We start from the raw sequence: 15,054 nt of genomic DNA on the forward strand, positions 1-15,054 counted from the left end.
CACTGGCAATGCTGGATGGAGCAAGTGGAATTCCTTGGATTAGTTTAACATCATTGTTGACCATCATCATGTCCTGCTCAGACATTCTGCTGTTGCCTGAATAAAAATACTGTTTTTTTCATGTCAGTTGTCTCAAATGAAGGTGGGCTCAAGGAGTGGGGTTCTGCCAGGCTCTGGCTCAGCCTCTTGCTGCTGCAGTGCAAATTGACAAATATACCCATTATACCCATTAGTAGATCCTAAAGCTGAAAAAGTTCCAGTAAATACAGGTACTTTCTTATTGTCATCTCTTATTAATCATAGCATGGGTTTTATCAGTCCAGTCTCTTAAAAATCATAAATGGCAGTATACTAACAGATCATTTCAGCAACTAAAATGCAAAATCCTCTTTGTTTTGTTTTTTTTTTTTACCCTGGTTTCTTGAATACTTGGAACTTTTGGTTTAAAATGTTTGAGTGCTACATTTACTGCTCCAGACCTTTGTTCTACCCTTTAAAAGCCATTACCCTTACAGTGATTTTTTTTTTTCTTTTTCCCCAGGGTGACCAGATGCAGGTCATGCCTATACCAAGTGTATGTATTTTTATCCCTTTTTCTTTTAATAATTTTCATGACTTTTGCTTTGATTCATTTTATGTTGCAGTCTAACAGGTCTGTTTTGTGTTGCATGTTAACAAAAGGATTTTATGTTCTGTCTGTAATGTTGTATCCCCAGAGGTGGATTGAACTGCATGTCTTCTACAGGGACTGAAAGAAGAGTTTGGGTTTTATCTGGGTTTCTTCTGAATTTTTAGCCTTTTGAAAACACATGACATAGTCTGAAAATTATAACAAGAGGCAAAAGGTGATTCATCATCATTATGTGAGACACAATTACAAAAACCTTTTCCTCTCATTTTCCTCTATATACCAGTTGAAAAGAAGAGTTGGAAACTGCATAATTTATTTGAAATAAGTCACATTTAGAAAACAGAGCACACTGACTGTTGCTCATCCCTGCACTTGTTTGAGATGATGCTCTTGGTATCAGCTGCTGCTTTATGAGCCTCAGTATTTCTGTTTATCTTTCCTTGATTAAACTTGGAATGCTGTTTGGCATCTGAATTATTTTTCAAAGCTAAATAAAAGGAAGAAAAAAACCAAGTCCTTCAAACTGAAGCTTTTAATTTAATTAGTTTTAACCTTTTTTGGTCAAAAAGCTGCTCTTTTCTTTACAAGGATGAAGGCTTAGGCTTTGTAAAGCTGAAAATACTTGGTTTTTTGAGCTCCTTTGCTGTTTACAAGACTTCATCATTGCAGAGTTTCCCAGCAAACAGCAGTGCTGATGTGTGGAGATAATGACCCAGCCCTCTTGTTTGAGATATTTGGTAGCTTTTAAAGACCTGGATATTCCCCAAGATGCCATTCTTTATCTTCTTTCCCTTCCTTCTCACGTAGCCCAGCATTCCAAATCCTGCTGTAAGAATCCATCCCCCTGTCTGTGCTGCAGTGCACCAGTGCCAGGAGATCCCTGGGACTGGGCACATCTTCCCTCTTCCAACAGCTTTTCTTGGGTTTGAGAACTGTTGGAAATTCCTCTTTATTGCTTACCTGTTATTTCTGGTGTGGCTCATGCATGGTGTGTATGCAGGCAGGCATGGACATGCATGTGATTTGTATTTCTGCAAGTCTAGGAATAGAAAAACCTCAAATGTAAATCAGAAAATACTGATTTCCAAACTACTTTTCTTTTTTACATACCTGCCAAATTCTGTTAGGTGACTGTAGTTGCTCCACCAGGAATTATTTGAACATGAAACATGTTCTGGCTGTGCTCTGACCTGGAATAAAACCTTTCCCAAGAGTGACTGTAGGTACTAACAGAATAAGAATTCAAACAGAACAGAATTTTGGAAGGATAAATGAGTAGAGCTCTGACAGGTACAGAAATTAAATCAGATGCTTTGTTAGAACACTGTCTTTGCAATGTTAAAGCAGTGCTCTGTTAGATTTGGGCAGTGGTAGGAAAATGAATGATTCAAGAAGGGCCATCTTTGTTTTTCCTCCTTTTTTTAATTATTTTTTTTAAGCTCAGCTGTGATTTTGCAGACACATTCCCAGCACTGACAAGGCAGTAAAATCAACTTCTCCCTGCAGTCATGATGTAGAGTTCTGAGCAAGCAGGTGACTTTAAACACTCCTTCCCCTTCTCCAGTGCCATTTGATGCTTCTCCTTGCAGCAGGACAGGGCAGTGTTGTCAGGCAGCCATGGCCCTTGGGCACTGCTGTGACATTTACTCCCAGGATCAAAGAGCTGCTGCCTCTCAGGAGCCAGCCAGCAGCACTGTGTCATCAGCTAAATAAAGCTGCAAGGGAGCTGCACATGCAGGGAGTGCTAGGAAGGAAAATGCAGCCTTGTCTTAGGAAAAACACCTAAAATTGAAGTGTGCTCTGCTGGTCTTAGGAGGGGTGTTGGTCCAAGACAGCTCTGATTCTGTGTTTCAGACCCATTAGGGCAGAAATTCTTGATTTTCTGCTACCTAGGGATGAGAAGTGGGGCTGTGTGAGCTGCAGTGTCTTGTACAAACCAGGAGAAAAATCTTCTGAACAGACCCAGAGCTTGGTCACAATTCAGTGGACATTTCCATTTTACAGGGCTGGTTGCAAATGTCAGCAGTTCAAGTGTTCAGAGATTTCCTGAGTGGCTCTAAAAAGAGCTCTGCCCACTCTCCACTTTCAAATTGAAGCCTCCAGTCAAAATATGAGGATTTCTGGAGCTTTTTTGTGCTTTTTATTGTGTATTAAACCTGGCAGTGTGCTGAGGTCACCTGTTTGAAAGCTTCCATTGCTTCATGTGCAGTTTGCATTGCTTTTATTTGCATTTATGTGTGCAGTTCAGTGAAGTGGATCTTCTGCTCAACCAGATTTGTCCTGTATTAATTGAACTGGATTGAAAAGTTTGACTTAATGTGAATTTTTGCTTGGTTATTGATAAAGGTGACTGCTAAACAAGAAATATTCCAGCTTCAAGTTAGTTGCTTCAGAAAATAAAAACACCATTACTTTGGAGGGTTTTTTTTAAATATGAACTTTACTGTGTTTGTAACTCATGTTTTGAAACTGTTTCCAGTTAAGGCATAGGTTAAAGAGCAGCATAATTGATTATGTCCTTATACTGCAAAATTAATTATTTTTAGGGCTGAAATAAACACAAAATTTTTAAAAAGGCAAGCCCAAAGCATCCCCAGCTGACACATTTTGATAGACCTGATGACAAATGTAAATGTAGCTCAGGATGCCTGTGTTTTCATGGATTTTACTCAGCTTTGTGTGGAAAGGATATGGTAGAGAAATCATGCAATGGTTTGGGTTGGAAGGAACTTAAAAAGATTATCTCCTTCCAACCCTCAAATCAAAGCAGACCCATAGCAGCTTCACTATTTTATATTCTTTTGAATGAAGATGGAATTCTTTTGAATGTAGATGGAAATAAAAAGCCATGCTTATGCAACAAATTAAATGAGATATTGTCAAACTTCAACTCTTAAATGAGTTGGAGTGTCCACTTTTGTTCAGCTTAAAATTCCACTGCTAAGGAGTGCTATCAAAATTATCCCTCAGAATCCCTGCAGGAGTTAAATCTTAGCACAGGGATATTGGGGCTTTTTTCCACTTGTCCTCACCTACATTAGCTAAATCCTTATTGTAAATTTTTGTAGAAGAAATTCTGGGAGCTGCCTGCTCCACAAGAGGAGCTGGCATCTTCTGGCAGCTGTGTTTTAAGTAGGAATGATTTATCTTCTGTAAGAATATTTCTGCACATAGCTGCTGGGAGAAGCTGTTAGCCCTGCAAGTGCAGCCCAGAGTGTGAGCAGAGGACACAAACAGTAAATTAATGTGCTGCACTTGAGCTTAACAGCACTGCCAGGACAGAGAGAATAAAAAAGGCTTATTAATTCTGATACCTGTGGGAAATACAGGCCTACAGGGAGTAGAGCTGATGGTTGTTCTGTACAGTGAATTTCTGCAAGATTTGTGTTGACCAGCTGTTGATGCTTCAACCAAAAGTCCTGTTCTCTTGCCGCCACCATCCCCTTTTTTTTTTGTTTTTTTCTTAGGGAATTTACTATTTCCACGGGACTGAAGCAGTGCAGCAGTCGTTCCACTACAAGGTCTGTTGAGCTGATCAGCCCTGAGACCTGGCTGGAATGCATAAATCCCAACCAGTGACTAGTTGAATTTGTGTACAGTTTGTGTCTTGTTGGAATTGAAGAGCAAACCAGGGGGATAGCACGTGTCATTTTTCTGCTGAGTTCTGTGGAAGGCTTTGTGCAGCCTTTTGGGGGAGTGTTGCATAGTAAATATGAGTTGCTGTTAGCCACAATGAAATATTCTTAATCATCTCAGATGTCTTGAAGTGATGTGTGTAAAAAAATCAAAGACATTGTCAAACTTCCATAACTATTCACTGTTAACTGTGATGGAAATCTGGTATTTAGAACTCTTCTTGGGTATGTCTCCATTAGTGAGAAAATTAAAATACAGTGTTGAGTAATGCTTGTTTCTGACTAAAAGCTTTGCTGCCCTTGACAGGTGGAAATTGCTTTAGATCAGAAAGCTTGAACAGCCAAACAAATGGGCTGATACTTTGCATACAAATCCTTTCAAGTTCCTAAAAGCCTCAAAAATGCCACCCTTGCTCCCAAGTCCTTCACCAGCTATTTAGCAGCCTCACAGCTTGCAGTGGCTTCAGCTTCAGAATCATTTCCTTCTCCCTATTATCAAAAGGTGATTGTTTTCACAGTTGAGGGCAACAGAATTGCAATTTGTGAAATGGAAAATTCATTCTTCAAAAGTGTGAACTTAAGGACACAAGATCAGGTTGAACTCAAGATGCCAAAGCTTGTGGGAGAGTTGGTTGTGCCCTTGTTAGATGAAGTTAGGTCAGAAACTGCACATGACCTCCTAAAGCAGTACTGAAGAGGGAGAGGAGCTCCAGCAGTGACCAGAATCTCTGGGTGGGTACCACAGGGGAATTGTGCCTCTCCCAGCCACTGCTTTTGGGAAAGCAGAGGTGCAGGTGGGTGAAAAAAACAGTTGCAGGTCACCTCACTGCGTGCATTCAGGGAATTTGGGCTCTCAGAGATGAAAGCTCTTGCATTTTGTAGACCTTGGTGTGTGTCCATCCTTTTCTTAATGACAAATGCAACAGTTTGCAGCTAAAAAAATAAAGATATCTGTAAGACAGTGCTCATATTTTTCCTACATGCATTGTTATGTGGAAAAATATATAGTTCCATTTATTTTCCATAGATACAGATATTTTCAGATATTCCTTGGATAAGGAATTCACATAGCAGAAGGAATTTCTGGCGTTGAACTGCCTGTGCAAATTAATGTAGTCAAAAATTCAAAGGAGATAAGACTTTTGAGTACAACAATAAACTGAGCTATTATTTTTTTTAAGAAGTATGTTTAAGGTTTCCTGGGATGTTCCTACCTTTTTACCATCCTCAAAGACAAGAACTATTGGAACATGGGTTCTGAAGATTACTGTTTTTAAATGGGTCAAATTTTTCTTTCTATAAGCTTTTACTTTATTTAGGTTGCAAGTTTGGATCCTTCTTAATATGAAAAACTGAGGTGGGGTGCTGAATACCTTTTAGGCTTTGAATAGAAGGAAAAAACCAAAATTCTTTAGGTCTGGTTCTAGCTGCCCACAAGCAGAGGTGGAACTGAAGCAGCTGTGGGGCTGTCCATAGCCTAGCCCAGGGTGTTGTATAAATTCCAGCCTGCTTGGGTGGCTGTGGAGCCTTTGCAGGCATTAGGCAGAAGCTGTTTTAATTGGAAGGTCCTTGTCAGATGTGTGCTGAGAGGAAATGCACTGAGAAAAGTGGTTTTAGGCAGGGCAGCTTCCAGTTTGGTGGCTGAGGGAACTGTTGTCAATGTTAATTGTAAGGAACTTAATCAATTGCAGTGAATGCTCCTAAAAATCCCCCAAGAGCTCCTGCTTTAGCTAAAACCACTTAATTTAAGTCCAGAATCTGATTTGTTAGGTGCTTCATTTAAGAGTTTATTAGGCATCACTGGCCAGTATCTATCAAGGTGATAGATTGAATTGAATCTATCTTAACCACTTGAATTCAGCCAGTGGTTGATGATCTGTCCTGGCTGCTGGAGGGTGGCCCTGCCTCACCTGTGTCACCCCTGCCTGCACAGGGGTGGCCTCAGATCTCTGCCAGCACCCCTGCAAAGAGCAAACCCATAAATAAATATAAATGATAAATGATGAATCCTCACCAGAGCCACAGTGCACAGATAAAAAAATAGGAAAAGAATGGAGTTAGAGTTGTGTATCCAAGACTGAATTAATTTAATTTCCTCTCTGTCTTAAGCTTCTCCCTACTGATGCTTTTCTATTTTTCTCTAAAGCTAATCCTTTTCTTTCATCAAAAAAACCCCAAGTGGCAGCAGTGTTTCAGCTCCAAATGGAAGCATTCTCTCCCATTTCGGTGATTTCAGGAAATATGCAGTACCAAAATCTAAAGCTACATATTTCTATTGCAAATTGGGGTGTTGAAATGGGAAATGATCCAAAGAATATGAGACTCTGCATTGCTTTCAGAAAAATTATCAATTCATGGGATTGGTGCCATTTTTAGTAAGGGCAGTGTGCTGTAGAAGAGCCCAGTTCAGGTTCTTCACTGCAGGTTTAATACCTTGACTGGGAGCATAATTCACATGGAAGTTGATTTCCACCCTCCTAAGTGGTAAAAACAAGAGTGAAGACATGTCCTGGAAGATAAAATTAGTAATGCTGTCTTCCATCAGGATGGATTGCTCAGTTTCAGCATTTTTCATGGCAAACAGAAATAATGATTTGTGTAAATGTCCATCAGCCTGGTATGGCTGCAAATGACATTGACTGGAAATAGGATAACAACAGCAACCAAACCAGGCATTGGGAAAAGAGCCACTGGAAAAAGATGTTGTATCAAATATCCTGGTTTTATGATTATTTTTTTTTTAGATAGTGGTGGTGTTTTACCATTTTCATTTCCAGTGCTTTGGAGGTCATTCTAAACAAGGCTCTAATTTAAAAAAGAAAAGTTTGTATGGGTATTGCAATTGCATGAGCCATTAATATCCATACATAAACTTGGGATGAGCCCAGAAAATCATTTGATTTCAAGTCATGTATTCCAGCTGCCAGTAATTACTAGAATAGTGATGTTGACAGAAGGGTGCCTCTTCCATAGATGTTTTACTTTCTTTTTGTTGTCTTCCTCTTTTCTTTTTATTTATAGCCACCAGCTAAATACCTCCTGCCAGAACTGACAGCATCAGACTATGGGAAGAAGTGTGTGGTCATTGATTTAGATGAAACTTTAGTGCACAGTTCATTTAAGGTAAGTAAATTCAAAAGGGATCTCTTGCAGCTTGAATCTGTCAGTGAATGCTGCAGGAACTGTTAAGCCTCTTAACACTTGAACTCCTCTTACATCCTCTGCCTGGGAGTCCTCATTGCCTCTCCTGTGATTATTCATCCTAATTTAGCTCTCAGGGGAGTAACAACAGAGATTGCTTTCTTAATTTTATTTTATTTTTTTGAGAAAATCACACTGACTGCAACAAGGCCTGGAATAGGCATTGACTGCAGGGCTTTAAGTATTCCACCACAGACCTGTGTTTTGGACAGGTCCAAAAATTGGTTGCTTTGAAAATAGGGGTTTGTTTTTGCAGTTTAAATAATGCCTTAGTTAGTGTAGGAGAATGGAGAATCAGCACAGCTTTCTGCTGGGTTAGATGTACCTTAAACCAGGAGATTTTGGGCACCAGGGGTGGCTCTTCTCTCTTGCTGGAGGGTGTTGTTTTCCTGATCCCAGCAATTGTTTTTAGGTAGTCAGTTTTCAGAGCAGGAAAGCAAATACCATTTAGCTGTTGGTGGTGACTCAGTCATCTTCAAGAAGCAGCTTCTGTAACCCTTCAGAGTTCAGCATGTGCTGAAGGTACTGGTATTTTTTCTGTTGTTTAAGCAGGGCTGAAATTAGGAGACTTCAGAAATACAGAGTCTGAATTGGCTTAGGGCACTGATAGCATTTCTGGTTAGTACAGCTAATACTGATAAAGCATCTGCTGGTTTTATACATTGATTGGAGAATTTATAAAAATTGATAATGTTATTTTACTACTCCCAAACCAGATTAACCACCCTTACAGTCTTCTAGCTGCTTGCACTGCATTTTTCACTGGAAGCATCAACTCCACTTTTTAATCCTTCACTTGTTCGTTGCCAATATTTAAAATGCAAACTTGTAATTCATGTTGTGGTTAGAATTTGGCAGCAGCCTCTCTTTATTGACTTAAAGAAAACCTTATATGGAAATATTAGAACAAATATTCCTGTGCCTCAGACTGAAATGAAGATTTTTTTTTCTCTGTCTTTGTTGTGCCTGATGGTACAAAATAATTTCTTGTACAGGAACCTCCATGCCATATTTGTCTTGTGTAGCCAGACTGAGCTTGCTCTAGAGAACTTTTCAGGGAGATAAAATCCACAGCTGGATTGGGAAGGGAGGAGCCAGACCTTCCTATTTAAACAAGAGTCAAAAACAAGAAGGGAAAGCTCAATGTAAAAGTCTAATTGTGTATAATAAAATTGAAGTGTTAGGCTTATTGTTACCTGAAAGGTAAAAATACAATTTTGCTTTCTGAGTGCTGTGGGTAATTTTGTGCTGTGATTTTTTTTTCTGGTTTTGAAACAAAATGAGATTCAGTTTAAGTGGTTATTAGTTATTTTTTAAACCATTTTAAAGAAATGCGTGTTTAATGGTTGACACAGTTGCAAATCTCTCTTGTAGGACTGAGATTTGCAGAGTGTTTCTTAGAGGCCTCCTTTTAATCCTCCCACATTCAAGTGATATTTAATGGGTATTTAAATGATGTTGAGTAGATATTTAAGAAAAACCAAAAGATTTTTCTGCTTGATGATGAGCACTGAATAATGTTTTGTGTGAGGGAAAGAAAACTGGTCCTTTTTTGTGTGAGGTCAGTAGAGTTGGGCAGATGTTGGAGTTTCTGCAGAATTGGAGTTTCAGGGTGACAGTGGTGTTATTTCAATATGAAACCCTGTGATTGAGGGTGTGTAGGAGAAAACCAAGTGCTGGAGGAAATTAATTTAGTTGTTCAGAGGCTGGCCCTGTCCAGTGGTGCTGTCTGGGGTTTGTTTCATGAAGGGAAATTCTTCAGCTGAATTCAGACCATTGATTGCCATCATTCCAGTAGAGCAGGGGTTTGAGCACCTGGGTGCACCCTGCTCTGCCTGGATAGTCAAGTTACTTTTGTAGTTTTTTATTTTGTAGGAGTTTGGGGGGTATTTGGGGGATTTTTCTTCCAATAAAACATATCTGCTCTAACCAGGTAGGTCCCCACTTAAAAGCTTGAAAAGCATACATAAATTTGAGAATTTTAGTACAAAAGGCTTTATTTAAAGCACCTGATACTTTAGAATTTGTAATTCTGTTATGAAATAGGCTTCATATTTCAAATGCAGATTACATGTTTTTTTGACACCACCAGAGAGGCAGAATATTTAAAGTGCTCTTTATGAAAGCAGCAACATCTGAGGGAGGGTAATTCTCATCTTTTTATGCCCCTGCATATTTGTGAAGCTTTAAGGAGGTACTGGTCTTTCATGTTAGGTGCATATTAAAGGAATAAAGTTTGGGGTTCTTTGGCAAGAGTAAAAAAGGAATAGATAGACAGGGTAGTTATCATTCCCATCATAAAACAATAATAGAAGCAAAAAATAATAAATTATTCAATCGAGGAGATGTAAACACGGTTTTGTATAAAATGTATTAAACCACATGCAAGCCTGGAATGTAGTCCTATTCAAAACTGGCAGTGAAACACCTTTAGAACATTTAAAATGCTGAAAGTTTGGGGTTTTTTTAATACAAAAGTTCTGACTGAGCTGAAGATTTTCAGTGGAAATGCATTCCCTTCTTCCAGGCTCTGTGCTTCCCACTGGAGGCAGGGATGTGCTTCATGTGCCCAAAAACCTTTGCCCAGCAAATTGCTGCAGACTTTTCTCCTCTTTTCCCTCCCTGAGGAGCACAGAACTCCAGGCTGTGCTCCTTTCCTTACCACCAGTGCCAACAAGAAAGCAACAAAACACCTGAAGTAGAAGTGGGGGAAGCAAATTGGGAGTAGTTTGGTGACAAAGTCTGAGGCTGAGTTTTATTTGTTCGCAAAAACCAAAGTTGCTCACACTGAATGTGGTTTTCTCTGGCATCTGGTTGATGTTGCTCCTGATAGGATTAAATTCTGTAAAAGCTGTAGTTTTATCAGTGGATTTCAAAACCTCTGCAGCTTGCAGTGACCTCTTCTTTTTCTGCTGTTGCTGCTGCAGAGTGTTTCTCTTGCTGAAGGGAGTCATGCATATATAAATCCTTCAAGTGTGTGCAAGCCTCTTCAAAGTCTGCAGGCAGCTGGCACCCACTGGAAAACTGGTGGCTGAGGCTTCTTGACAATTCGTTTGAGGTTTGTTTTTTTTTTAAGGTGAAGCATCAGAACTTTGGTGTAGCTGTTCTGTGGCTGTTGGAGCTGCACAGTATCTTCTTTATCTGAAGGGCTTCATGCAGGGAGCAGATGGGAGCCTCCCCTCTGTCTTTTTCCACAGCAGAAAGGGGAAATTGCTCAGTGTTAGATAAGAAAAATACAGATTGATCTGTGTGTATTTGAGGAATTATTCAGATCACATCAGCACAGGGGTCAGTAAGAGGTCTGCTGCCAATCCTGGCTGGTCAGGATGAGAGGATTCTGTGTATCCTCTCCTGTCCCCTCAGACCCAGCACTTGCAGGTGTCAGATCAAACCATCTTCTTTATTTCTTTTCTCCTGAGAAAGGGTGTTTCCCTCCACAGAAATTCTTTGTGGTCACTTTGCTCTCCTGGCAGGGAGGTTGTCTGACAGGGGAATTAGAATCTGGTTTATCCAGGGAGTGGGATCAAAGTGCTGCTGGCAGGTTCATACTGCAGGATCCTCTTTTCCCACCATTTTTTCACAGAGCACCTGTTTAGACTCCCCAGTTTGTGATCTGCTTCTTAAATCACTTTACCTCAGCTGCTTCTCTGCTTTCTTGGCACACCTTTGCCCCCCCCCAAATGAGTCTAAAGTCTGTTTCCAGTCCCACAAATACTTCAGGGGCATCTTTTTGGTGGTTCCTGAGATCAGCCTGCTGACTGATCCAGAGGAGAGGTGGGACCATCTGTACAAATCTCCCAGAGCTGAGTGAAGATGTTCTCCAGCCTGGGCAGTATCCATGCAAGACACTGGCTGTGAATCAGTCATGTTAAAACTGTCTTTGGCAGCTCTGTCTTAGCCATTTCCAGGCTGCAGGTGATGCAATGAGCTCCAGGCAGGTTTACATGACTGTTTTTTTAGCATGGGCACAGTGCATGAGCTGTACCTAAGTGTGGTGTCCACTTGAAGCAGTAAACATTGGCAGCAGCCTGTTCCCAACTGCCCCTGCTGTGTAGCCAAGATTAGATTATGAACTCCTGAACTGTCTACAAGGCCACTCTGCTGCTTTCCAAGGCAATTTTACTTGACTGGCAGTTTTTCACAGTAAGTCTTGAGAATTAAGTTGTGTTCAACAGGCTGGAAAAATGGATTCAAGGACTTGGGTAGAGTGTGCCTGCTCTTCCTTTTGGAATTAAAATGCAATTTTACATGATTAGCTTGATTGAATTGGCATGTTTACAATCCTTTAGTCTTGTTGCAGCTGCTGATTCAAATATGACCATTAGGTATTACTTTTACCACTGTCTTTATTTTTAATTTAGTACCAGTTGATACCCTCGAGTAGATGGTGTGCAGTACACAGTTGATTTTCTTGGTGGTCATTTATCCATAAAGACTGGATGGAAGAGTTTATCCAAAGAGATGTTTTCCTGCTGAACACACTCAGTGGTAGTGAGGGTTATTCAAGCAGTGAAGCATGCTAGGTTTTATGAGGCTTAAAAATAGGAGAGAAAAGGGAAGGGCAGCATCTGAAATTACAGCTGGAAGCTTCTGACTCGTGTAGGAGCACACACAGAGTGGATATGTGTGCTCAATAATGGTTATTGACTTGTTTCTTAGAAGTTGGTACTCTTCCCTTTCATGGCCCTGAAATTTTCCCTCTAACCATTTAGTTTTTAATGCTGATTATTTCCTTGTCATTCTTTCTAGCCAATTAGCAATGCTGATTTCATCGTTCCTGTTGAAATTGATGGAACCATACATCAGGTAAGTGCTGGTTTTTCCTTCAGCATTGTGTCCTGAGTCCCAGAATGTTCTCTTCCTCCATTTGCTGCTTTTTGTCCAATAATTTCTCTTGCAAAGCATGGAAGCTGTGTATTCTGGAATGCAGACAGGCATCCCTGTGTGCTCAGGTGGAGTCTCTCTCTCAGGATTTCAATACTCAACTCTTTGTCAATTTTAAAACATATTCCAGCAGGAAATGATGTAAGGGTGGGGTTTCAAACGTTGCTGGGTCCATAAAAAGCTGTTTGAACACTGCATTTTTCATTCCTTCCAACATAAATAGGACATATGTTTGCTTTAATATATGTTGGTAGCTCATATGCTAAAGGTTATTTATATTTTATAAAAGTATAAAAGAAGAATAGGCATTTATTCAGTTTTTGTGGCAATCTGTGTTCAATTTCTGTCCCCTTTTATTCCTGTAAGTAATTCAAGTTCCTCTGATAGGAGTTATTATATACTTCAGCATATTTAAAGGTCTGGACAAAATCATGAGGAGACTGATTTCTGTGTCTTACTCTTTAAGAACTTCACTTAAGGCTCTAAGAAATGGTTTTGAGTAAATGCAAAACACCCATAATTTGAAAATCTGTCCCCTCCATGTATCTTGGATTGGTGTCTTTAATCAGTGATCATTTCTGAAGGATTGAATCAAATAAATTACAGTGCTGTTACTTTCCCTCTTCAGGCAGACACTGAAGTTCTTGCTGGAGATGAATTAAACAGGTTAATGTCAAGTTGAGCCTTTCTGATACATGAGCTCTGTAAATTGTTTGAAACATCTTCTGTTGGGTGTCACAGTTAGCAAACCTTCCCTCCAGGTGATTTAACAGAAATTTTAAGTACTTTAAATTCTGAGATGTTGTTTACATATTATCTTCGTGGATTATTTCTACTTGGACAAAGAGGTTTGTATATTTTAAGAGGTTTTATATTTTATTTGTATATTATTTCTTGTACTAATTGGTGGGTCATAAAGATAGTTCATAATTTTGTCTGATTTCCTGTGATGGAAGCTCTCCATGTATTTGTCACTCTTAAAATGATTACTGAATATTAGTCAGTGGACTGAAACGTGCTTTAAAGTAATAGTTGTTTTTATAATTGTTACACTGTGTCTGTTTTATGTAGGAAAAAATCAATATCTGGGGTACCTCTACCTGTAATGTTCACCAGAGCTGATGCTTACAACATTTAAATGATGTTTTGGAGATTTGTGGTTTGTAATCCTGATTTGATGTGGACTTTATCTGTGTTTGGTGCTGTGGACAGACAAATTCTCTCTCTTAAAACTTTACAAAATCCTTTGAAAGTGAATTTTTGAGTGGCTTAGAGTTGTGATCACTTAGCTTGTCAGGATGACATATTTACATTTGGAAACAAATCCCAATAAAAGTCTTGGGCTTTATAGTCAAACATTTCAAAAGCCTGTTGTTTTTCCATTCCCTGCTGCAAACTCTGAGATTCTTCACCAAAAATGATGCAGTTTAGCACTTGGACATGACTCCATGTGGAGAAAAGAGAAAATAGCAAGAAAAAACAAACAAAAACCCATAGCTGGGTCCAAAGGGAGTGGATTTGTGCATCTCCTTCTCCTCTGACAGAGGTGGTCTGGTGAAATTGGTCTCTGTGCTTTGCTAGAAAGTCCCTGCATGATTTTCAAGGAAATTGCTTCACTCTTTGAATTTCATGTTCTTAACCTCTAAAATAGATAAAGACCCAGGGCACATTTGAATGGTAAAAATGAAGGTAATTGTAAGGAATTTTGTGATGCTTGAAATAAAGGTAATTTGTGTGGCACACAGGATAGGCAAAGCCTGGGTGTGGAATACCTCTTGTGATATTGCTGACATGCAGGAATCTTCTCTTTTTTGTTTTGCACTGTGAGAAAGGGCAAAAATGGATATTCTGGCTGAGTGTGATGTGCATTAACACAGCCTGTAGAGCTCTGACAACCTGTTCCCACTTCAAACCTGTAATTCTGTAGTCACTTAGAGCATAAATGAACTGATCTGAGCAATTTCTGTCATTTATCAGGATTTGTCATCTGTGTAATGCGTGTCCATTTTCTTGAGCAGTTTATAAACTCCAGGATTAATCACTGACATTGAGAAATGTTTCCACCTGTGCAAAATATCCCAGGAGATGGGAAATATTGTGGAACCACACTTTCCATAGTGCATATCCCTGTTTTACCAGTGAGCTTGGTACCTTATCAGGCAGGAGGTTGACAGATTTTTATTGTCCTTGACCTCTGCCTTAGGCAGAACCCCACTGGAAAGGAAATTTCCTTGCTGAGAAACACCATTTCAGAGGTGCTCATTCATATAGAAACTTGGAATTATATGAGATTGTTCAGCTCTCATATACCAAAAAATACAAGTTGTGGCAAATGGAATTGCTGTACTCCTGAAAGAGTTTTGAGATTGACTTATCTAGCAAGTTTTTTCATGGTAAATGGTGGTTGGGTTTGGTTGGTGTTTTTTTTTTTTTTTTGCAGTTCAACAGAAGTCTTAAAAAATAATGTCTTCACTTTGGGGAATTTGCTTTCCCTTATATAATTTATAATCCAAAGGTCAGAAACACTCTTGGGGTTTTTTTTATAGGGAGGACAATTCATCATCCTAAAGGGTGCTTGGGTAAACGAGCTTCCCTAGATTAAAAACCAGCTTTTCTTAACTCCCTTTCCCATCTTTCTTTCTCCAGCCTAAATTACCTCATCTTTTGAAAGGATTTGTCATTTTACTTTAAGAAGGAAATAAA

At 39.5% G+C, this 15,054-nt stretch overlaps 1 protein-coding gene across 4 annotated transcripts in view; it reads left to right on the top strand.

The window, feature by feature from the left end:
- The window catches only part of CTDSPL (CTD small phosphatase like), an 85,567-nt gene that overhangs the window by 56,386 nt on the left and 14,127 nt on the right, over positions 1-15,054 (top strand). Inside the window, exons 3-6 of one of the 4 annotated variants that reach the window (XM_054636611.2) lie at positions 542-574; positions 4,099-4,152; positions 7,288-7,389; positions 12,217-12,273. In XM_054636611.2, the coding sequence (XP_054492586.1) occupies positions 542-574; positions 4,099-4,152; positions 7,288-7,389; positions 12,217-12,273 (246 nt within the window). The remainder of the gene's footprint in view (positions 1-541; positions 575-4,098; positions 4,153-7,287; positions 7,390-12,216; positions 12,274-15,054) is intronic. The other 3 variants (XM_077187215.1, XM_054636619.2, XM_054636626.2) reach the window with 3 other exon arrangements.

The sequence above is a fragment of the Agelaius phoeniceus genome, chromosome 1, assembly GCF_051311805.1.
Source record: "Agelaius phoeniceus isolate bAgePho1 chromosome 1, bAgePho1.hap1, whole genome shotgun sequence".
Lineage (NCBI taxonomy): Eukaryota > Metazoa > Chordata > Aves > Passeriformes > Icteridae > Agelaius > Agelaius phoeniceus.